We start from the raw sequence: 25,529 nt of genomic DNA, 5'->3' as shown, positions 1-25,529 counted from the left end.
CGATATGGCAGCCTCGCTTCTGTCAGTCTGCCCCAGGGCAGCTGTGGCTACAACCGTAGCTGCCTCCACCAGTGTGTGGATGTGAGAGTGAATGAATAGTGGCATTGTAAAGCGCTTTGGGTGCCTTGAAAAGCGCTATATAAATCCAATCCATTATTATTGTTATTATTATTATTAGTGCTTCCACTTAAAGCTGCTAAGCTATTGGTACAATCAGAATAGTGTTCCCCTCATCATCTCCACACTTTAACCTTTCAATCCAAAATCTGGACTCATCACTGAACATAACATTCGTCCAGATGTTCAGGTTCCAGTGAACATGCTGACACTCTGAATCTTTCCTGTTCTGATGCTCAAGTTCATCAAGGACATATGTAAAACCTGCTCGATACAGGCGCTCGAGACCCGTAGTTCGACACCTGTGCCCCTTAAAAATGAATGCCTAACCCTAAACCTAAACCTACCAATAACTTATTTGCAACCCTGACAATGAAACCACATTCTGAGCCTCAAAAATTCCTTCAAATTTGTGAGGACCGGTATGTGTGTCCTCACAAGTGACTGTTTGTCCTCACAAAGATCGGTAGACAGGAACACACACACACACACACACACACACACACACACACACACACACACACACACACACACACTTAGTGATTCTCCTATATATGAAATCCCGGAGATCATCCATATTATTATTTTTCAGGATTTGAGGAAATTGGTGATGATAAATAATAATAACCCACTAATCTGTAATTTAAAAAAAAACAAAAACTTTTATGGTTCAGAAAAGGTAAATAAAAACAAAATATAAAAAGTTACTTGTAGTTTATCCAAGAGAAGCACAGTTTCAGCCAAAATGATAAACTCCATGTGACCTTTCCTGGAAGTGAAATATGATACTTTACGCTCATTCACCTCAGCTGACAAACTCAACGGCAGAAAGGTTTTTGTATCAGTGTGTTTCAGTGTGGGAGGACCCGGTGCTGAGTCCAACAGCTATCTCATCTTTGGCTCTGGAACAAAGCTCTATGTAACAGGTAAGGCTTAAAATGTATTTCACCTACTTGATTTTACTGTTTTTGTTTGTTTTTTTTACTTAAAAGTTTATATTCTGTGCCTTTAAATGTTTTAAATGTTTGTAAAATAGTTTTAAAAAAGCAGTGCACTTAGTCTAACTTTAAAACGACAATCTAAAAGCTGTCAGAAATGTATTTAAGCTTTTTTATGTAGTGTGCTTTCCATCTTAAAACCCTGCAGACATTTAAAGAAGTGTAAGAAATAATTTAGTAACTTGTTCTCTGGTCTCAAACAGCTCCGCTCTAATGAGACGTAAGACTCTGCTTTCTCTGTCTTTCTCTTATCAAAAGAAAATTAGATTCACAAGGACTGTGGGAGATTTTCTTTCTCTCTTCTTTCTCTTAGTGTTGCACAATGTCTAATGTTAATTAAATCAAATTTAAGATATGATAGGAATTTTGGAAATTATGACAGATTAGAAGCATATCTGATCACAAATCTGTGTCACTGGGTGTTTCTTAATTGTTATTTGTCTCTGTGTTGTGTATCTATCTATCTATATATTATTGAGTAGTTGAATTGTTGCATCTAACTTGAAGGTTATGCACCAAAATACAAATGGGCTTTTAAAAATGTTTCTATTTTTTTATCACTTTGCATTTAAAGGTTTTGCTGATGGAACGATGAGCCACATTTAAGCAGCTTGTTTAAAAAATCAAACTGTGAAGAATCCTGTGATTAGAAGGTGGTGTAGTAACATCTGTAAAATGATGTGGCGCAAAAATATTCCACACATACATATAATTACATTTTGGTTAATGGTGTTAATATATTTCTTCAATTTTATATGTTTAACATGACCAAATAAAACAACTGTATGAAGGATGCGACAATTAGGAAGAGCCTGCTGCCGGTGCCGTACCTCAGCCTTCATTAGAGAAGGTTTAAATGATTTATTACTAAATATTAGACTTAACAGTTAAAGTGAGTTAAGTGCTAGAAAATATCTCTTGGTAGTTGTTGTGTATTGTTTCAATGATTTTTCATCAAAACAGCATAAATGTGAAATTTGCTATTTAGAATGAGAGGAAGTTATCTTTGAATATATTTGATAAGTGATTGTGCAACTATGACAAACATGAAGCAAATATATTCAAAGATAGCAGAGACAGCTGGTTTGCTGAACGGTTGTTTTAAAAAAGTAGATAAAGAAATAAAAAGAATTAATAGTGAGCCGGTGAGCAGTGAAACATACACATGAGCAGAAATTACTTTGCACTTCTAAAGGTGCAGCAGAGCAAGTCAAACATTGTCTTGTGGATTTAAAAGACGTTTCCTTTATCTTTGACGACAAGACTTCATGACCTCAGCTGCAGGGGATTCAGATAAAACCACAAACTAGTCTAATCTGGAAAAACAGGCCAGTGATTTCCCAGGATACACATATAAACTAATATGTATCTTTATGTCATTGTAGACTAGTAATGCATTTATCATATACTTAGTATTGTGGATTCTTTAGCCATAATTCATAGTAATATTTCACTGTAGCTATTATACCAACATAATCTGTATATTTCCATTTATTCACAGGGAAGTTTGGATAATTATGATTATGAATGACATAATTTTAATTTTCTGTATGCATAGATAAAAATTAAATTCTGTTATTAAGATGCACATATAAAACTGCAGAAGATTTGTGATAAATCATGGTACATATGTGCAGTACATAAGTGGGGGAACATACTGTGTATGTGTATATGAGTGGTTAATGATTATGGTCCATGCTGACAGTGTGAATGTGTGTCTGTGCTGCTTGTTGCTGTTAAACTTTAGATAAGCCAACAGTGAAGCCGGAGGTGACCGCTTACAAAGCAGCAAACAGTACCAGCCTCGGGGGGAGGAGCGCCCTGGTGTGTCAGGCCTCAGGAATGATTCCTCCTCTGGTCCAGTTCTCCTGGAAAAGAGAGAAGAACGGCCGGCTGGAGGATCTGCCCCCTGCTGAGGTGGAGCAGCTGGAAATCAAAGAGCCAGGACGCATCACTTCCATCACGGTGCTCGATCAGGGTGATATCTACTCATATAAATACCTCTGTGAAGTCCACCATGAGAAAGGCAAAGTGACAGGTCAAAACAAAATAGGTAACTAACACTTCATGACTGAGTGATTCAACATTCAGAGAATATTCAGAGAGCAGAGGAGAAGGTCATTGACATGACTTTGTTAATTCTTTCCTTTTCTTTTACAGAGATTAGAGGACCTTCTCCTCCCCCACCGCCTCCCCCACGCTGGTTTAAAGAGAGGCTGCTGTGTCTGATGTACACAGTGCTGATAGCGAAGAGTCTGGCGTACTTCTGTGGACTCTCTCTGCTCGGGATCACGAGAAAGAAGGGACGTTCAACCAACAGCACACCTGCTAACTGACTGTCTTTAAACAGCTTTTATCTCTCAATTACATTAAAATTAAACTTCCGCTAAATTAAACATGATGAATTTATGCTACTGACAAACTTGAAATGTTCACTGTCAGCAATACTTTGCATTTGAGTGACATATTCCTTCAAAATGAATGTGATTTATTGTAGATAATTAGAGTTTTGTACACAGTTGTCCTCATGAGAAAACTTCCTGTCATCTATCGCACACATGAAACAGAAGCTGTTATTAATTTGTAAAAACAAAAAAACTTTGCTTATGTTTGCAGTTCAACAGCTTGTTGTGTTTTATAGACAGCAACGAACTGTGCCAAGGAAAACCCATTGGTACAAAAGCAGCTTTTAGTAATTTTATATAATTCCTATTTTAAATATTGTTTTATTAATAATACTTTTTTGTTACTGTAAGAAAAAAACATCTTCTTTTTTATTCTTTTCAGCTGTTACAGATTCACTTCTGTCTGTTTGAATTATTCTTTTATAGTGTCAAATTTTAATAAATCTATTTCTGCACAAGACTTTCTTCAAGAAAAAATTATTTGAAATATCGTTTTTCATTTTTTATGTCTTCTGTAGCAAAGTAAGCTTACAAAAATAATTATTGTGGAGTAATTCCCTGTGAAAAATCTATGAAAAGCTTTATAGTTTGTTGTAAACACCAGTAAAATATTTCTTTAGAATCAGATTTTGATACTTTTGACTTAACCAAATATAATAAATGATTCATAGAGAAATAAAATGGCCAAAAATAAACAGGAAGCTCAAAAAATTTGAGTCTGTAGTACTTGTTAATAAAGTTTTTCATATATGGTTTATTTTTTATTCCTATGCAGTTTCTCTGAGTTCGCTTTAATGTGGCAGAAACATTACAACATTTAAAACATCAGTAACAGTGAACAGAAAATTATTAACCCACATCTAACAAAAACAGTTCTGTAAGTACAAAAATATTTTATTTACTGTAAAACAAAAGCAAATTGAGAACTCACTTAAGTTTTTTTTAAGAAAGTTACCGAGTCTTTTCAATGAGATTAACCTTTAGACCAAGGGTGTCAAACATGAGGCCCGGGGGCCAGAATTGGACTTATTTAGACCGACCAGAAAAACATTTTTAATTTTTCCTGTAAAATTTAAATTTACAATTTTAAGTTAAGAAATAACACTGTCAAGTAGTGAAAATATTATACAGAAAATATACCGTCCAAATCTGTGATCTGGTTCAAATAATAAATAATAAATCTTGAATGATGAATTTATAAACAGATTTTACAGACTTAATCTGAAATGTTCAAATAATTCAAGTTTATTTATGCAACGCCGTTTCACAGCAGTGGTCTCGAAACAAAAGGCTGCTGGAGGGAGAAGTCATGACAGAGCACAACACATCCTGAGTCAACAAACCATAAATATGACAGATATCTTAATTTATTTCATGATAATTTAACTTCTAGGTAATTCATATTCTCAGTATTCGACTATATTCAGATCATAGTATGTACGGCGGGTTTGTTGGTTTTGTATCACTTGGTCAAAAACAACTGAAAGTGGGTCATTAATATTGTTTGTTTGAGTGTAACTCTGAGTGGGTGGAGGGGGCTCAGTGGAAAAAAGAGCTCTTGCATGTGAATCTGTTCTCAGTGCATCAGCACTTCCTTCCTCGTGCAGCAGATGGGCTGCGTGGGTTTCGGCGCTGCAGCCGCCACACCGTTAGCTGCGGTTTTTCACTTTAATGATATGTTGACAGTTACACGCACTGGTTAAAGAACGATTCCAGGAACTCGGTCTGATTTCAGCTGCGTCTGCAATGATCAGTGTTTTTAATCAGTGAGAGAAACAACTCACAGATGAGTTCAAAACAACTGTGATGAAATAAAAGAAGAGGTGAAAAACCCACTCAAGAGTTCGTTGGTGACCATTTACAATGAAAAAAAGTGACACATTAAAAAAACCTTGCACAATAATAACCATTGTGCACATATACAGCTGCGTATAACAATCAACACATGTCACAATTTATGCAAGACATCACATTTGTCCAACTTTTGTTTTTTAAACTAGTGCAGTCGTTTGTGTTCTTGTTTATTTAATTTAATTAATTAATACATTTTTGTGTTATTGTCTTCATATGGGAGGGTTTAGAAAAAGGCCTCCTGTACATCTGTTCCTGTTATCAGATCAACAGAACATGAAACCCCCGATACAGAATCACAAAAGTCCCGTTGTTGCCTCATTCTTAGAAAAACAAAGACTTCTTCGAGCTGAAGAAAACATTTGTGCGCATTCACCAACAGTCTCTTTGTTTCCGTTCATAAATATTTAAAAACATCTTTTGCACCTTATTTACTGAAACATATTTACTTCTTCTAACATGAAGTGTCGTTAATATGACACATGCAGACAGATACAGGAAATCCTTTATATTATTATTATTGTTATTATTATTATTATTATTATTGTTGTTGTTGTTATTATTATTATTATTATTATTATTGTTGTTGTTGTTATTATTATTAGTGTTGTTATTATTATTATTATTATTATTATTATTGTTGTTGTTGTTATTATTATTAGTGTTGTTATTATTATTATTATTATTATTATTATTATTAGTGTTATTATGTAATAAGGACAGTGTGTTTTTGGTAGCACTAGTGTGTGTGTGTGTGTGTGTGTGTCATTCTGTCCCTAAACAAAAAAGCTTAACAATTAATTAACAATTAAAACTTATTTTTCAGCTTTGTAGAGTAAAGTCATGTTCAAGGTCAGCTTAATGATTTATAAAATACATAAATAAAAAAATAAAAATATTTACATAAAGCCTCATAACCTACAAGAAACACAGGTGCCGTAGAGTGCCAGAAAGTAGAGTGTAAAGGTTTAAAATATCATAGTTGACCTCTGACCTTCAAAGTCAATAAATTGATCTGAAGGTCAAAGTTATGATAATGGTATGTAAAGTTATTTAAAACTATGTCTCTTAATGTCATTTTTTGCACTGACAGCATATAGAGAATATTTATATATATATATATGGAGATCCTGAATTTCACATACTTTATTCCTCTGAGCTCTTCTTCAAGGTCAAATAATGTCAAACTTTCATAAAATGTCTTTCAGCTCTAGAATTAATGCTTAAAATGCTGCTGCCTTTGTGTGTATTGGCAACATTTAGGAAGTAATACGAGCATTCTGCACCTCACATGTGGCCTGCATCCAAATGTCATGTCACATTTGACCTCTGACCTCATGTTTACATTTCACATCTGCCAGTTATGTCAAGCATTTTAATATATACCAAACAAAAAACAAAAGTAAATGTTGAGTGTGAGGTGTTGTGATCATAATTATTTCATTATTGTTTTAAAATATTTTCAAAATTGTATTTTGAAAAAAGTATCACTAAGTATTAATGAAGCACAGGTCTGGTTTTCTCTGACATACAAAACAACTCCAGGTGTCGCTGTTGACCAACTTTTCATCCACAGAATGTAAAAACCTATTCAGTCACAGTTCAGATGATTTAGGTTAAAATTTGTGTTTAAATCTTTTACATGTTTTAGTACATTTGGATCATTCATTTGACTTTTGTCTTCTTCTGATGCAGGAGTTCTGTTTGGAAATGGATATAATTTAAAACTAAAGATGTAAATGTGACAAACAAGTGTTAACATGGTTTCATAAATCACAGATTCTTTGAAGTTTTTTGAATGCATGAAAAAACTCACTCTGGACAATAATGTAACTATAACAATGATAAAATATGAAGCTTTATTTTTTTGTTTTAGAATACATGACCAAATTAAAAATCAAAATAAACTAGACAATAAAAATCACATTTATTTTGATCAGTGATCAGTTTATTATAGGAATTTCCATTTGATCCATAACTGTCCATATATACATTACTTTAGAATACAGTGTGCATAAAAATGCAATATAAAAGCAGAATAGAAGAGGAATGAACTACATCATAAACACAACACTGATCCAAGTGATGAATGAGATGAATTGATGAGATGTGATGGTGAGAAAAGGCGAGCAGGAAACAGTCAGTCAGCATGTGTGCAGTTGGTGGACGCTCCCTTGTTTGTGAGCATCATCAGCAGAGAGAGTCCACAGCAGTACACCAGACTCTTCACTATCAGCACTGTGTACAGCAGGCAGAGCAGCTTCACACGTTGTAGAAACTTCTGATACCAGGCAGAAACTTCTGAAACAGAAAAGAGTTAAACGTTTTGAGCTGCAGCGGGAAACCTCAGTGATATTCTTGTTTGCTGAGCACAGTCATCAAGCCTTCATTACCTTGTTGTGCTGGAGCCTCCACTGTGCCCCCCTCATGTTTGACGTAGCATCTGTACATGTATGTGAAGAAATCATCCCGATCAACCATCCTGATGGCAATGGTGCGTCCCGCCTCTCTGAGCTCCAGCTGCTCTCCCTCAGCAGGGGGCAGCTCCTCCGCTTCTCCGCCGTTCTTCTTCTGTCTTTTCCAGGAGAACTGGACCAGAGGAGGAAACATGGCTGAGGCCACACACAGCAGGGAGCTCTTCCCCTCCAGGTGGGCTCTGGATGCTGCTGGGTACACGCTCACCACGGGCTTCACTACCTGCTCATCTGAAGTTTGACAGCAGCAACAAGCAGCACAGACACACATTCACACAGTCAGCAGCAGCTTCCAGCACTGCACTGCATTCAGTCTGATCCTGGAAACTACATGGACTCTGATCACTAAACTACTCATCAGCACAAAGTTCACTACATACACTGGATTCAGCTTCATATCAAACACAGTCATCACCTCATGTCATCATGGCTCACATGAGGAACACTCAGCATGATTTTAAAGTCAAATTAAATTCAGTTTAATTCGTCATGTGTTTCCTTTTTATTGTTTTATAGAATTTTAGTTCAGTCCAATTTTAAAATATTTACATTTGTCTTTATACAAGTGAAAATGTATTTTTCTTATTAGTCCTGAGACACGTTTTCTGACAGAGATCCTCTTCTGTCCAATAATACAGTCATCTTTTTTCAAAACATATTGTACTGCTAATACATTTTCTTACATGTGTTTTGACCATATTTGTCTTCGTAAATATTTTTGTGTAAAAATTGGAAAAGAGCTACTGTGATTATTTTGTTTTATGTTTGTTATACATATAAAAACTGTAGCAACCATTTCTACACAATAAAAATGAAATTGTGAATTAAATGTTTTCTATAAAATGAGACATACTTTATCATATTTTAGTAATAACGTCCACAGTATATGACAAAGTATATTTAACAAAAGTATGTTTCAAAAAGTACTTTGAAAAGTCAAGTAATAATAGCTTTTTTACTGTCGTGTACAAATCCACACACACCACTCATAGTCAGAAATACATCCATGAGTTTCACAATGTCATATTTTCATATCATGTCTGAATTTTCTAATCAGTATCTGTTTTAATCACTTTATTTACCAAAAGACAATTTTTGAAGTAGCTACATAAATGTTAGAATATTAAAAATGGATTTTTCTTCCTAAATGGTAAATGAACTGATTCTTTTATAGCGCTTTTCTACTCTTCCGGAGTACTCAAAGTGCTGTATACATAAAGTAAAAATCTGCTAACAATATATTTCTTAATCAACATTTTTTTAATCTCAACCTCAAATATGATCTTGTGTTAAAAACCAGCAGAATCACTGAGAGGATCAAATCCTAAATATTTGTAACATCACTAATATTTGCAGAAATAAAGAATAACTTTAGTTGTTCAGTGAGATTTCAACATGTTTTCAGAGATTATTGAGCTTTTCTTATGTAACAATGGCTGCAGATGAATTCTCTACTAATGATGAAAAACTAACATGTAAAGCCTGAAGCAGCACAAACTGACTTTAAACACATTTTCAGCTTCTACAATAAAACAACTGAAGGAAAATAAATGTTTGTTCTTACCTGTTACAGACAGTTTAGTTCCAGAGCCAAAGATGGGGTACCACCATCCCACTCCCACAGTGAGACAGACTGCTACAAAAACCTGTCTGCTGTTGAATTTATCAGATGTTTACAAACGAGGAAGCAGGACCATATTCCAGGGTGGACTGACATGATAATTGCTTAAGACGTTTTTCATAATGGACTTTGCTGTTTCTGACTTTCATCTGGTGCCATCATCAAGTCCAATTCTTTCAGTACTTTAGTTCATCATGAAATAATCATAGTTTTACCCACTAGCTCTTTGCTGGTAAATTTAGACCTTTATATGCTGGATCTATACCATCTAACTTAGTGATCCTATGTCTGCTGTCTATTTGTGCTTTTCTTGGATATTATTTTATTTTTATTTATTTATTTATTTTTTAAATCCCAAGTTGTCATTCTGATTGTCTGGCAACATCTGTGTGGCAGGCAGGATGTGAATCCAAATGCAAGACTTGGAAAACAAGAAATCAATTCAAAAATAGAGCTTTAATGCTAATTACTTACAGTAATGCAAAAAAAGACCTAAAACCAGTGAATGAACAGTGAATCCAAGCATCAGCTATCTGTTGGAATGCTACTTTGCAAGTAACCCCAGTGGGTTACGTTGTGGGACCAATGGAATCTTCCATAGTCAGTATCTAGTAGTTCAATTTTCCAACGTTCAGAGGAAGGAACCTTTATTGCTACTGGACATCGATGAGCTGCAACATAAATGGTATGGCAAGGGGGGAGCCAAGTCGAGGTTATCATCACTCCCACCCAAGATTGGGAACCAAGTACAACAGAAGGAGCATTGAGTGTGAGAGGAGCTGACCTGAAAGATAGGATCATGGTGAAACTACAAGCTTGGAACCTTCTTAACCGGTTACCAAGGCTATGTGAAGGTCTGCTAGAAGATGTGAATGCAGCACTACAGGCAATCTCTACTATGACCGTCACTGAAACCAACCATCTGAGCTCCAGCAGTCATCACGGGGATGCTTGCCTAGAGATGAAGAGCCACAGGGAGCAGTACCTATGGAGAGGGAGACTATAGGCCAAGTTCAAGGTAGCATGGAGAGACATTAGCCAACTGTTGGAGCTACAGAAAGGTACAATGAGGAAAGAAAAGGGTGCCCAAGAAGCGAAGTGCCCATACACGAGGCCTTGGAAACTGCCAGGCAAATACTCATAACCTTTGTTAGCCACTTGAAGAGGTATACCAAAGAGACAGATGGTAGTAGAATAAACCAGCTCTACTCCATGGAACCAGCCAAGGTGTACTCTCAGGGGAACAACATGAAAGTGGCCCCACCAAAGCCAGATACGGACAGACAAAGTGGTTATGGCTAACCAACCAGGCATAGTAGTGGTAGACAAGCATTGAAAGATGGCCCTAGTGATAGATGAAGCCAACTGAATGATAGCAACATCAGGAAGAAATAACAAGAGACGCTAGAGAAGTACCAAGGGCTGAAAGAAGATCTTGGAAAGATGTGACAGGTGATGGCAACACTGGTCCCAGTGGTAATCAGAACATTTGGTGCAGTGACTCCCAAGCTAGGCGAGTGAGTCCAGGAGATCCCTGCAATAACATCCAAAATCTCTGTCGAGAAGAACGCAGTCCTGGGAACAGCAAAGATATTGCACAGGACCCTCAAGCTTCTGGGCCTCTGGTAGATGACCCTAGTTTGAAGGATAAAGACCACCCACAGGGACGAGAGGAGAACTTTTCATATATACACTACGAGTCAAAGGTTTTAGAACACCCCAATGTTTCCAGTTATTTGTTGCAGTTAAAAATATTCAAGTTCAATGAATAGCTTGAACTGCCAGAGGTTGAAAAAAGGTAAAGTTACCCAAAACATTTCAGAATTATACAAAAAAGCCTTTTTAGGTAATATAAAATGGGTTAACAATTTAAAGCTGAGCGCACCATCCGCTCCGAGCTCCCTGACCTGCACTCAATCTACAGCAGGCGGTGCTGGACCAAGGCCAGGAAGATCGTGACCTCAGCCATCCCAACAACAGACTGTTCTCTCTGTTGAGGTCAGGAAAGCGATTCCGCTCCCTGAAGACCAACACAGAGAGACTGAGGAGGAGCTTCTTCCCGCAGGCGATACGGTCTCTCAATCACACCACCACACAGTACTGACCCACACATACAGTTCTTACACACACTGGACATTCTGGACATTGTTTATACTAATTCGATTAGATGCGTGGTCATCTAATCGAATCACTTCATCACTAAATCACTTTAAGCATATTTGCACTGCAAAAGACACTTACAAATGTGGATTGCACAACACTGGACATTATATTTCTTCATTTCCACTTAATACTGTACAACTGCTGTTATTGAATATATATATTTATATTTCTTCATACATTCTTATATAGTTCTATACTGTGTATTGTGTATTTTGTTGTACAGTTATTTTATTTTCAACTTTAATTTATATATTTTATCTTAATCTTTCCCAGTTAAATTTACCCTTCATTCTAATTTGTTGTTGTACAGTTATTTCATTTTTAACTTTAATTTTCATATTTATTTCCCATCTTATTCATAGCCTTTTTTTCTGTTTTTTTAGGTCACGAGCAGTTGTGTAAGCATTTCACTGCATATCGTACTGTGTATGACTGTGTATGTGACAAATAAAATTTGAATTTGAAATTTGAATTTTAAAGCTGTTCTGCAACAATGGAGGGTAATTAAGCTTTGAAAGCTGGTGTTATTAATTCCTACAAGTGTTCCAACTTTCAACCACCCCTGTCTGGATAAAAGCGATGTTGGGATACACTGTGGTACCATACACTAGTACACTGCAGAAAGTATTGTGTTGCTACAAAGGTGGTAAGAAAAAGGCAATTAATGGAAGAGAGACTGACCATCATAACACTTAAAAATGTAGGTCTTTCCTACAAAGAAATTGCAAAGAAAGTCAGTGAGAAGAGTTTCTTTCACCATCAAAAGGTGCGCAGAAAGTGGGGCAAACTCTGACTGGAAAAGGTCTGGCAGACCCACAGCCACAACTGAATCAGAGGACAAGTTTCTGAGAGTTAACAGCTTTTGTGATAGGCAGCTCACAGGACAACAGCTTCAAGCGCAGTCGTAGTAAGCAAGTCTCAGTTTCAACTATGAAGAGAAGACTTAAATCAGAATCAGAATCAGAATACTTTATTGATCCCTGGGGGAAATTATTTTTTGTTACAGTGCTCCATTTTAAACCAACATTAAGACAAGACAGACAATACACTAACTAAGAATAGTACAATATATACATATATATACATACATACATACATAAGTCACTTATAAATAAATAGTTGGAAAAGAAACATGTGTAGTTGTAGCAGCAAACAGTGTGTTAAGTGGATGCGTTGTACAGGGAGATGGCCACAGGCAGGAATGATTTCCTGTGTCGTTCAGTGGTGCTTTTCGGTAATCTCAGTCTCTCACTGAACGAGCTCCTGTGACTGACCAGCATGTCATGGAGTGGGTGGGAGGTGTTATCCAACATTGTCTTTATCTTGGACAGCATCCGCCTCTCCGACACCACCTTGAGGGAGTCCAGCTCCATCCCCACAACATTGCTGGCCTTACGGATCAGTTTATTAAGTCTGTTGGCATCTGCGACCCTCAGCCTGCTCCCCCAGCATGCAACAGCATAGAGGATCGCACTGGCCACCACAGACTCATAGAAAATCCTCAGCATTTTCTGGCAGATGTTGAAGGACCTCAGTCGCCTCAAAAAATAGAGACGACTCTGGCCCTTCCTGTAAAGTGCTGTGGTGTTTTTAGCCCAGTCCAGTTTATTGTCAATGTGTACTCCAAGGTATTTATAGTCCTCCACAATGTCAACACTGACCCCCTGGATTGAAACAGGGGTCAAGTGTTTCCTGGTCTTCCTGAAGTCCACGATCAGTTCCTTGGTCTTTGCCACGTTGAGCTGCAGATGATTCTGCTCACACCACGTGACAAAGGAGTCGACCACAGCCCGGTACTCTGTCTCATCATCCCTGCTGATGCATCCAACCACCGCAGAGTCATCAGAAAACTTCTGAAGATGGCATGTCTCTGTGCAGTGGCTGAAGTCTGTGGTGTAGAGGGTGAAGAGGAAGGGGGAGAGGACAGTCCCCTGTGGTGCCCCTGTGTTGCTGATCACCTTGTCAGACACACACTGTGGGAGACGTACATATTGTGGTCTTCCTGTCAGGTAATCAACAATCCAGGACACCAGAGAAGCATCCACCTGCATCGCTGCTAACTTATCACCCAGGAGGGTCGGCCTGATGGTGTTGAAAGCACTGGAAAAGTCAAAAAACATGACCCTCACAGTGCTCGCCGGCTGGTCCAGATGGGTGTAGACACGATTGAGCAGGTAGATGATGGCGTCCTCTGTTCCGAGACGAGGCTGATAAGCGAACTGAAGGGGATCCAGATGTGGTCTTACTATGGGTCGCAGCTGGTCCAGGATGAGCCTTTCCAGGGTCTTCATGATGTGGGAGGTCAGTGCCACGGGCCTGTAATCCTGGGGGCCACTGGGACGAGGCGTCTTTGGTACAGGGACGAGGCATGATGTCTTCCACATCACCGGGACCCTCTGCAGACTCAGACTCAGCATAAACAGTTTATGAAAGACTCCACACAGCTGGGGGGCACAGGTCTTGAGGACAAGGGGACTCACTCCGTCTGGTCCAGCAGACTTGCCTGAGTGAAGTCTCCTCATTTGCATCTCAACCTGGTATTGAGTGAAGGTGATGGGTGGGGGAGGGGTGTCAGGAATCTCACAGGAGGCAACATGTGAAGAGAGAGGCTGGCACAGTGGTGTGGCTCTGGATTCCAGGCTGACTGCAGGTGAGGTTGTGGGGGTGGGAGCATTAAAGCTGCAGGTTTGACAGGACGAGTTGCAGCAAGAAAGCTATTGCTTGGGGGTCCGAACAAGACAAAGAGACTTCCCTGGGCCATGAAACACCACCATTGGACTACTGAAGATGGAAGAAGGTATTATCGACCGATGAATCAAATTTCAGAATAGAATAGAATAGCCTTTATTGTCATTGTACAGAGTACAACGAAATTGGAGTGCCACTCCCTTGGTGCAAGTTTCAATAATAAATATAAATGTAAAATATAAAAAGTATAAAAAAACAATCGTAAGTACAATAGTAAGTACGATATATACAGGATAGCAGCATTAATATAATGACAGTATGAATAGCAGCATAATATAATGGCAGTGACGGTATGGAATAGCTAAGCAGGTTCAGTTGTTTTTGTGCTTATTTACTACGGTGATAGCTCTGGGAAAGAAGCTATCCCTGAATCTGTTTGTCCTGGTTTTATGTGACCTGTACCGTCGGCCTGACGGTAATAGTTCAAACAGTTGGTTGCTGGGGTGAGAGTGGTCCTTGATGATATTGCCAGCTCTGCTGAGGTACCGAGAGTTTGCAGTGACACAAATATACAGTCACCCCCCCCCCCCCAAAAAAAAAAAAAAAAACACCTTCGATGCTTACTTTGACGTGATGCTGTCAGGTGGGTCTGTGTCCAGCACCAGGGTTCGGCTGCAGGACTGTATGGTTATTGTCTACATCAGCTCTCTCCCGTACCCTATACCCCCCACCCATCTTTTTTTTTTTTGTGTATTTTGTAAGGTGTGAAGATTCATGTGCTTCATTGTGCTGAGCATTTTTGTTTTTCTGTTTTCAAACTGCTTTCCCATTAGGAGATCAGTCTGGGTGGAGTTCTTTTTTTCCCTCCTCTTCCCTCATATATTGTGTATTTCATTGTTTTTCTTACCACCCTGCCGCTCTCTGACCTGTCTTACCAACATCACATTTGTGCAATATGTACAGTCGAAAAGGGTCCTATTTCACTGAATGTACGTGTAACATTGCTAGTGACAATTAAATGGTTCAATCAGTCATGGAGGAGGAAGTGTAATGGTCTGGGGCTGCTTTGCTGGATCCCTGGTCAATGACTCGTACAGAGTGAGAGGCACCCTCAACCAAAATGGCTACAACAGCATTCATGTGCTTCCCTTTACTTCTTGTCAGGTTGCCTGCGTTACTTTGGCGTCTTTCCTGTATGTCATTCCCTCCGTGTCTCAGGTTTTCTAGGTTCAGGTTAGTTTTCTCTTTTCCACCTGTTTATTGTGTTTCATCAGCCGAAATAAACGCTTGTTTTCTGTTTAACCATTCCCCTGCATCTGTGTCTGGGGTCCACTCCTCTCTCTCTCCACATGATTTGCGTCTGCAAACCTACCAGCCGAGTTCCTTCAAAAACTGTGTACAAGTGTACCTTGAAGAATCATGATGTTTTGAAGGCAACGGGTGGTCATACAAAATATTGAATTGATTTAGGTTTCTCTTTTGTTAATTCACTGCATATTAAATCATAAAATTAATGATTAACACTTCCATTTTTGAAAGCATTCTTTGTTTACAGCATTTTTCTCACCTGCCTAAAACATTTGCACAGTACTCTTTGTCTAAAAGTAATTTAAAAAAAATGAGACAGAAACACAGGTTCATTTTTAATCAATTTGCTCTCTCTGCTGATATGAGTGAATGGAGCTTGATCTCTGTTTTTCACACTTTTTCTCAGTCGTCATATATATAAAATATTTGTTTAAGTGATTGAATGGTCTATACTGGCCTTGAAAATCCACAACAAAATATTGCAATATAATAATGAGAGAAAGGGTGTTGTCCCTCTCTGGGTCATTACCTTATCATTGTGTGTCCGAGGGATCCCAGGGGCTATGTTGCTTTGTGCCCCCAGGTAGGCTCCATAGCAAATTGGTCCTGGGTGAGGGACGAAGGAGCAATTAAAAACTCCCTATGAGCAGAAGATCGAGGGAACCATTCACTCTGCCCAGGATAGGGTTACCAGGGCCCTACCCTGGACCCAGGCCAGAGAGGGTGCCCCGCCCTGGTGGCCTGTTTACCACCATAGGGTAGCTGACGAATACCAAACACTCACTTAGATCAAAATAGTCCTTCCCCACTCAAGGATTGCCTCCTGGTGATCTATCAGACTGGGAACAGAACAATGGACTGGAGAGGATGGGCTTGATCTGTGAGACATGGAATGAGGTTGAGGGATGATGGGAGCTTTAGCCTCATGATGAAGGGGGCCACTGACAGATTCTATTTTAAAGCAACCAATGAAGCAAGTTTGTGAGATTGTGACTTTAATGGAATATCCTTGGCAGCAAGCCACACCTTTTGACTGGGTTCATACTTGGGAGCAGGTGTCTTACATGATTGGCATAGTGGCGCTGCTGGTCCATGGTACACAGCAATGCTTTCTGGGTTCAAATCCAAACCCGTTGAGTGCACTGCATGTGGTGTTGAATGGTAGCAAATGCCAGGCCAAACTTGTTCTCAGCAAACAGTGGCGGTTGGTATCCTAGTGTTAGTTCAAAATGGGAAAGGCCTGTAGCGGAAGAGGTGATAACGTTATGTTCATACTCAATCCAAGGAAATTGTGAGGACAAGGTGGCTGGGTTGTGAGAGGTAATGCAGTTTCTAGTTCTTGATTAAAACTTTCAGTCTGACCATTTGTTTGGGGGTGAAAACCAGAGCTTAAACTGACGTTGTTGTTTAGTAAGGTGCAGAAGGCTCTCCAGGTCTCTGAGGTCAACTGTGGATCCTGGTCTGGTCTGAAACTACCTCCTGTGGGTACCCATGAAGCCTAAAAACAGGCAGCATGGGCAGTTTTTCAAAGATGATCAAGTGAACGGATTTGGACAATCTGTCAACTATGGAGAGAATTACTGTTTCTTCTGGAGGATGGTGATAAACCAGTGACAAATTTTAAGCCGATGTGTGACCATGGTCTGTGAGGGGTGGCTAGTGGTTGGCGAAAGCCAGATGACTGTTGAGTGTTGGATTTACTATGAGCGCAGATGCAGTCCCTGACATCCCTTTCCGATATGTTAAATTCAATTCAATTTTGTTTCTACACTGCCTCTGCCCCAGCAGAACCATTCTTAGGGAGGGACAGCCATCTGCCACAAATAGTATGGGAGGAAGGGAGGAGGACAGGACAAAAAGGCAATTTGTTATTCCCTATCCACAAACATTTTCAACCTGATATTGCCATGCCATACTTTTGTGGCAAACTCAGGTTTTAGTATCTTACGCAACGATACTGTCACGGATTGCTGGGGCAAGCCGTGTGGAATGTAGGAAGGACCCAAAAGGCAGCAGCTCTGGTGCAGGTGAGTGTTTATTTACAGTGGTGGGTAAGTACAAACAGCGGTGGCGACAAAATATGAAACTGGAACCTAAACTGGGTAAACTAATAAGACAAACCAGAACGAGGATGCAGGGAGGTCCGGAGAAATACATATGGGAAGACGCAGGGAGACCAAGGGGAAACAACACAGACGAACCAGCAATTACTAAGACAGAAAATACAACTTAAATACACTCAGAGAACACAGGGAGATTACACACAGGTGGGAAACACAGCTGGGAGTGATTAACATGACGAGACCAGGGAGGCAAACTGAAAACACTCACATAAGACGCAGACCTTCACAATAAAACAGGAACACACGGGCAGAACAGAGTAAACACTAAACAAAGGAAGAACAGAACCAAAATCGAAGAGAAAACACAAAATGCTGGGTCAAAAGGACCCAGGATCATGACAGATACATTGACATATGGGCTGAAGGAATAATGGGTTGAACATTCAAATATCTAAAGAGTACACGGCATGTACTCTTTAGATAGCATATTCTTAATCTAGAAGTGATTTTAAAGTTCATGTATGTTTCTTACATGCAAACAACAACCAGCCGGTATAACTGTACAATACTTTACATCACTATATATCTGATGGAAAAAGATGTGACAAAATTCTGAAAAGGAAAAAAAAAAAGGTCCCTGAGCTCAGTATGTTTGTGACTCTGAGATGGAGGTGAAACATGTGAAGCTGGGCTGTGGTTTACTGCTCTCTTCCTGTCACAGACACTGTTTGACATCTGTTCATCTGTTGGTTTTTGTTCAGGCTGCAGGGATCATTTCTCACTGTGGGAAACTTTGATCCAACATGCACAGTAGTAGGTGGCTGAATGATCAAGTTTACTTTTCTCTATCTTCAACTCACAGTCAATGTGATTAATATGAACTGAGAAATCACTTATTTGTGGATGACTGAACCCTGTAAAAAGTTCATGACTGTTTTTGTTAATGTGCAAAATTCGAATGAATGTTTCTTTCTTCTGGTACCAGTATATATTCCCAGTGTTGTTACACTGTTCCATCCCTCCACAGCTGAAGGAGACACTTTGTCCAACTCTCCTGGTCAATGTTAAATCGTCCTGAATCAGCTGTTCTGCTGCCATGGTAACCAGTGCTGTAGAGACACAGACAGATAGATGAAGGTTAGTGTGACAGTGTTTGTTACAGGTTGACTTTGTTGGCTCCTGATTGGCTGGAAACACTCACCTGAACACAGACAGCACAGAGCAGCAGCTGGGAGGAAAAGCATTTTGTGCAGTGGTGTTTCCTCTGGTGAACCTGGGGAGAAGTGGCGCTCTGATGCAGCTGAGGCCAAACAAGGACGAGCTGTGAGATCAGACGAGGGCCACGTGGTTTCTAACAGGTCCTCAAAGCTCCCATCAGCCCCTGGTCACCTGATGCACAAACAGTCAGAAACATTCATGTTGCTGTGAATTTAGTAACACACACTGTTATCTGTGGTTTAACAGCTGTGATGAAAACACTAAACTACAAATCCTCACAGCTCCTCAGCTCTGATTGACTCTTCAATGTGTTTCACTTCATTCAATAATGGAACTGGATTTCTATTGACTTTCATTCTTTTCCCACTCTGTCTGATAACATCCTGGATTTTGTTTGTCATGTTGTTCTTCATCATGTTTCCACTGAGTGGAATATTCAAAGCACAGACTTCATCAAATCTTCTGCTGCATCATTTTATACACATTTCCCCCAAATTCACTCGGACATGTTTGTATCTTTGAAACTTTGTGATCTGCGCTCACATTTTAAATAAAGTTCTGCTTTGAATGAGGACTTTGTAAAAACCAAGTCGGCAGAGATTCTTGGAAACACAGTCGACTGCAGCTTTTTGTCACTTCCACATGCATCCTCCTGCTCTCCTCCACTTCCAGGTGAAGTGAAATTCAGCTCAGACCGGGTTCAGTTCTTTTTTATAAAACTTGTTGAATATGTTCAGTTTTTCATTGTTTTTTGAAACAAAATCAATAAGTAATATTCACAGCATCTCAATTTTAATTGTTAGGTTTTATTGACGACAGTTTGAATTCACAGGAAATACACAAACACAATATCGGCCTCAGATGTTCATCACTTACAAATATTTGATTTAGTTGTAAAATCATAATATACTTCAAACATTTTCAAATAGGTAAAAAGGAAACACAATGAAAGTAACATAGAGAAACATGAATATGTAGAAACAGGCAGGTGTAGGTCTGCTGCAGGTTCACATCTGTGTCCTCTGATCATTTCATTTGTGTGTTCATCATCTTTATACAAACAAAGAGCAGAAGAAGCTACTTTGAAGCTACAGCTGATAGAAAAATGATCACATAGAGATTTGATTTTTCACAATGATGGATGTGTTTAATTCCCCCAAATACAAATTTGAACTGTTAGTGACAAGAAATATGATATTTATTCATATTTTTGTTACAAATATATATTTTTAAAAATGCTTTAAAATTATATATATTTTTATAAACTGTTTAATTGATGATCATCAATTCTAATATCTATAAACAGTAATAAAAACAGGGCTGTGTTTCACGTCAGCTTCATTTATTTGTACCCATGGTTAGATTTCATCTGCAGCAGGCAGTCATCCACCTTTACACACACATTTACACAACAGTACAAAAGTACTTTTTGATTCCTGAAAGAGAAATAAGACAAATGTTGCCTTTGTATCATCTCTGATATGGAAGGGATCATTTGAAGATGTGAGTGAAGGACACAAATATTTGGATCTGGTGTTGTTCTACATTTTAGGACTAAAAGACAGAAGGAAGAAAGTGAAAGTGACTGTGCGAGGCGTTGAAGTCATGAAGTCAAGTGGAGGCCGCTGACTGCTGTTACTTTCTGCTGTACAGGTTCAACAGGGACTCACAGTCAGCCTGCTAGAACATTTGGATGAAGAGAAAAAGGAGGAAAAAGACTTTGAGGGACAAATCCAATAAGATCAGCATGTTTTGAATGTGGGAATACAACAGTTTCCTCCACCATGACACACACTGGAGCCTCTTTTTGCTCACAGCTTCACTGTTTGTCTCAAAGTTCAGTTTGGAGGCCAAAATTGTTGCAACACATTTGTAAGTTTGCACTAATTTCACTGTGTGACCCTTAATGGATGTAATGAAAGAATCAGTCAGTGAAATATGAAGCTGTGCTGTAAGTTTGGAGGAGAAAAGTGTCTGAGTGACTTTAATGAGGTGAACACATGAATACAGAGCACTGACTGACACGTACACACTCCTTTAATGAGTCGCACACATTTTTGTGACTTCATGAAATGTCAAAAATGACACAACACACAACAAGCTGCGAGCACATTATTGTGTGTTTGCTGTTTGTGTGCTTTGTTTGCTGTTATGATAGCAGGCATACAGCCATGTTCTCAATGTCTCAGCTATCATTGATTATTGCTGCTCTTCCTCTTCTATTAGGCACTTCAACTCAATGAATGACACACAGAAAGATTTCATGACTGTGTTCTTCACAATAAGGAGAATATGTTATCTGCATCTGAATGACTCATGTTGCCTTGTTTCTACTTTGTTTGCATATTTCTGCTTGTTGGAAAGGATTTTCTGAATCATTCAGTAGTTTTTGTAATAATAAGGACATTTAGCAAGACTTCAAAATGATTCTCCAACATTTGCTGTTCAGACTTGATCTGTTCTTACGTGTGTGATATCCAGAATGAAAAACTCAGCTCAGGTAATAAAATGGGAGCTGAGCAGACTGCAGGGGCTTCATGGTCTCTCCTTTGATTCCATTAAAGTTCATTTGTCAGCTGTGAGTTGAGGATTTGAGCTGTTTCTCTCACAGGTGAAGAACACAGATCCTTCCTGGAATCATTCTTGAAGCAGAGTTCCTGCTTGTAACTGTCATTGTGTTATTAAAGTGAAAGCCACAGCTAACGGTGTGGAGGCTGCAGAGCAGAAACCCACACAGCCCGTCTGCTGCAGGAGAGCAAGTTTGGATACAGTCAGTTTGTGCTTCACTCACACGGGTTGTTGTTGATCACACAATGAAAGTAGAATCAAACTCTTCATCTTCAAATCTTTATTGTTCACACAAACACAACTACACTGTTTGACATTTGAAAATCAAACTGAAAACTTGTGATAAAAATATTCCTGATGGTTTTTGTTACTACAATAAAAGTCACAATAAGCACAAAAAGAATTCTAACTCAGAGCAACAATACATGTAAAGATGTATTTATTTCAGACGATCTTCTAACTGTTGAAGAAAAAGGCAAAATAAGCTCAACACATCATAACTAACATTTGTGATCAAAGTGATGAATGAGATGAATTGATGAGATGTGATGGTGAGAAAAGGCGAGCAGGAAACAGTCAGTCAGCATGTGTGCAGTTGGTGGACGCTCCCTTGTTTGTGAGCATCATCAGCAGAGAGAGTCCACAGCAGTACACCAGACTCTTCACTATCAGCACTGTGTACAGCAGGCAGAGCAGCTTCACCCTGCACTGAGACTGGAAGGACACTGAAGGACAGACAGACACAAAGAGACAGACAGACAGTCGGGTTATTCCTCTCAGATCAAGGAGAAAAAGTCCAAATAGAAACAGTCACAGCTTCTTCTTCAAGTGGATGAATTGATGTAGTGTTTGTGTCCACTTGGGGGCAGAAGAACTCCACAAGCAGCTAACAAACTGATCTCTGACATATTATGGTCTGTCTGCTGTTTGGTGCTGAGCAGCTAGTGTACAGTGGCTTTATCAGAGCTTGTTGGATGAAGATTTGATCAATTAGTGCAACTTTAAGAGCCTAAACTTGTTCCAGCTGCCTCATTGGACATTGGAGCTGTCCATGCAGAGAGGCAGCAGGTGATCTTACAGTCAGCTGGCTGCAGAGCTGGCAGGTCTGCTGGCTCTCTCTCTGGAGGACAGGAGGCTGCTGGAGCTGGAAGCTCTGAAACAGAAAAGGAGTCAAATGTTTGGAGCTGCAGTGAGAAATGTCAGTCCTCTGCTGCTCTGCTCTCTTTGACAGCATCTCCACATGAAGCTGAATCACTGCTGAACACAGTCAGCAAGCCTTCATTACCTTGTTGTGTTCGGGCCTCCACTGTGCCCCCCTCGTGCTTCACCCAGCAGCTGTATTTATATGTGTCAGAATGGCTCCCATCAACCATCCTGATGGCAATGGTGCGTCCCGCCTCTCTGAGCTCCAGCTGCTCTCCCTCAGCAGGGGGCAGCTCCTCCGCTTCTCCGCCGTTCTTCTTCTGTCTTTTCCAGGAGAACTGGACCAGAGGAGGAAACATGGCTGAGGCCACACACAGCAGGGAGCTGTTCCCCTCCAGGTGGGCTCTGGATGCTGCTGGGTACACGCTCACCACGGGCTTCACTACCTGCTCATCTGAAGTTTGACAGCAGCAACAAGCAGCACAGACACACATTCACACAGTCAGCAGCAGCTTCCAGCACTGCACTGCATTCAGTCTGATCCTGGAAACTACATGGACTCTGATCACTAAACTACTCATCAGCACAAAGTTCACTACATACACTGGATTCAGCTTCATATCAAACACAGTCATCACCTCATGTCATCATGGCTCACATGAGGAACACTCAGCATGATTTTACATCATGAAATAAAATGTATTTCTTCTCTTTTATTTTCTTGGCTTTACTTCACAATTTAATTTATCACAACTCTAAATGTATATATAGAGATTTGTCTTTAACTTTTTAAATATATTTCCAATCCCAAACACATTTCAACAGAGTTGATCTTCTTCCATAAAACCCATTAACCTTTTTTAACTTTATTCTGCACTGAAATTATGTAAATTTTAAATAGTCTTTAAAGACATGTTTTATATTTGTTACAATAACTAACATTCTTCTTTCAGAGACTTTAAAATTCTTAAATCTTTTACTGCAATAATTGGATCAGCTTTAATTTTATTATTTGGTTTGATTGTTATTTTCTTCCATATGTAAATGAATTATTAAATAAAATTAAATGCAATTTAGCTGAAATTTGAAAGATAATTAAATCCTTTTTTCGGCCATTTGATTTAATTTATTATTATTTTTAATTAAAAAATTACATTTTGTGAATGATTGTGTATTTACTTTTACATATTTTTCAAAGTAGTATTTACAGTTGACATTTTTGAACTTTCATTATTATTTGTCATTTTGACTCATAAAACCTGATTAACAATTTCATATTTTATCCAGTATTTTTCATCACATTTTAGACGTTTAACATTTCATGATCAGTATCTATGACAATTAATAAAATAATGTTTTTCCAAAAAAGACTCTTTGGACCAACATGCTATATCGTTCACTATTAAAAACATATCTACATTTTCTTCTTAGCAAAATTCATATTTACAAATCTGCTACTGTATTAATTTTAACATCAAATATGATCTCGTGTTAAAAACCAGCAGAATCACTGAGAGGATCAAATCCTAAATATTTGTAACATCACTAATATTTGCAGAAATAAAGAATAACTTTAGTTGTTCAGTGAGATTTCAACATGTTTTCAGAGATTATTGAGCTTTTCTTATGTAACAATGGCTGCAGATGAATTCTCTACTAATGATGAAAAACTAACATGTAAAGCCTGAAGCAGCACAAACTGACTTTAAACACATTTTCAGCTTCTACAATAAAACAACTGAAGGAAAATAAATGTTTGTTCTTACCTGTTACAGACAGTTTAGTTCCAGAGCCAAAGATGAGGTAGTCATCGCCTGTACTCCCCACAGTGAGACAGACTGCTACAAAAACCTGTCTGCTGTTGAACGTGTCAGCTGAGGTGAATGAGTCCAAATGAGGAAGCAGGATCATATTTCAGCTCCATGATGTGTTTCTCTAATGTTCATATCAACATGACTGTCTCTTCTTCTCTTTTCTTTTAGCCACACTAGCAGCACGGCTCTGATGTTAATGTCAGTCTGTTGGTCAGTCCACTACTTTAGTCCACATGAAAACAGAAAATCACTATATAAGTGTAACACACCCAAAGAAAGATTCTAGGTCTGACCAACTGTCTCAGTCGTGGGCAAAAAGATGACAGTCAATAAAATTCTAAAAGATAATTTATTGACAAAAAAAATCAAGAGATAAAAGATAAAACAGTCCAGTGTCCCATTTATGAATCAAATAAAAACACAGTCCCAAGGCCAGAGCCAGCTATGCCACACGTCCAGTTGCACTCCACGTGTTGCTTTTAACAGGGTTAGAAGTTTTCCTCAGAGACCCACCACCCTGCAAGCATATAGCCAGTGGTCACTCCTGCCTCGGCAACTCTGCTGCCTTTAGGCTGTGGCATATAATAGGCCCTGGCCTGCACAGAGATACAAAATGACACCTTCAGTATAAAATCCATAGCGCAAAACCCATCCATCCCAAACATATCTGATTTCATCACATTACAAACCTGCACAGAGAGACAAAACGACACAGCAGTGTTTGTAGTGTGGGCTATAAGTAGACCAGTGTATCAGTGCAATCAAGTACACCTGCCTCTAGTCCAACCCCATTCCAGCCACTGGCTCACCAAAAATGTGACACACAACCACTCCCAACCCAGTGCAACTTCACACAATAATATGGAGCTGAATTAACACAGGCACATTAGTCTACCATGTTACATAAGCACCAGTCCATTTATCCCATCAATGATGCACCACTACAATGAAACATGCTGCTGATAGGATCATGGTTTGGCCCATCTGGCTCACCATCATTAATCACACAATCAATTTTGAATTCAACCAGCAAATTGTAAAGAAAACTATCAGAACATCTGTCTGTGAACTGAATCTCAGGAGAAAGTGGGCCATGCA

At 39.0% G+C, this 25,529-nt stretch overlaps 3 protein-coding genes across 3 annotated transcripts in view; 1 reads left to right on the top strand and 2 right to left on the bottom strand.

Moving 5' to 3' along the window:
* The first annotated feature begins 609 nt into the window (after positions 1-609).
* On the top strand, positions 610-3,967 carry LOC309693194 (uncharacterized protein). Its single transcript, XM_082512214.1, has 3 exons — positions 610-1,043; positions 2,863-3,168; positions 3,276-3,967. The coding sequence occupies exons 2-3, from the start codon at positions 2,958-2,960 to the stop codon at positions 3,449-3,451; spliced, it is 387 nt and encodes a 128-aa protein (XP_082368340.1). The 5' UTR covers positions 610-1,043; positions 2,863-2,957; the 3' UTR covers positions 3,452-3,967.
* Positions 3,968-7,333: 3,366 nt separating this feature from the next.
* LOC309693966 (immunoglobulin lambda-1 light chain-like) overlaps positions 7,334-25,529 on the bottom strand; it is a 99,729-nt gene continuing 81,533 nt past the window's right edge. The window contains exons 3-5 of the mRNA XM_082513656.1: positions 9,410-9,460; positions 7,765-8,076; positions 7,334-7,672 (exon numbers count right to left, since the gene is read on the bottom strand). Of these exons, the coding sequence (XP_082369782.1) occupies positions 7,512-7,672; positions 7,765-8,076; positions 9,410-9,460 (524 nt within the window). The 3' untranslated portion in view covers positions 7,334-7,511. The remainder of the gene's footprint in view (positions 7,673-7,764; positions 8,077-9,409; positions 9,461-25,529) is intronic.
* LOC309694384 (uncharacterized protein) lies at positions 21,796-24,952 on the bottom strand. The gene is made up of 4 exons (XM_082514451.1): positions 24,384-24,952; positions 22,760-23,071; positions 22,553-22,627; positions 21,796-22,199 (listed from the first exon to the last, which is right to left on the bottom strand). The coding sequence occupies exons 1-4, from the start codon at positions 24,526-24,528 to the stop codon at positions 22,051-22,053; spliced, it is 681 nt and encodes a 226-aa protein (XP_082370577.1). The 5' UTR covers positions 24,529-24,952; the 3' UTR covers positions 21,796-22,050.

The sequence above is a fragment of the Aulonocara stuartgranti genome, assembly GCF_965226115.1.
Source record: "Aulonocara stuartgranti genome assembly, chromosome: 18".
NCBI classification, from domain to species: Eukaryota; Metazoa; Chordata; class Actinopteri; order Cichliformes; family Cichlidae; genus Aulonocara; species Aulonocara stuartgranti.
This window is presented reverse-complemented; position numbering and strand designations above follow the sequence as displayed.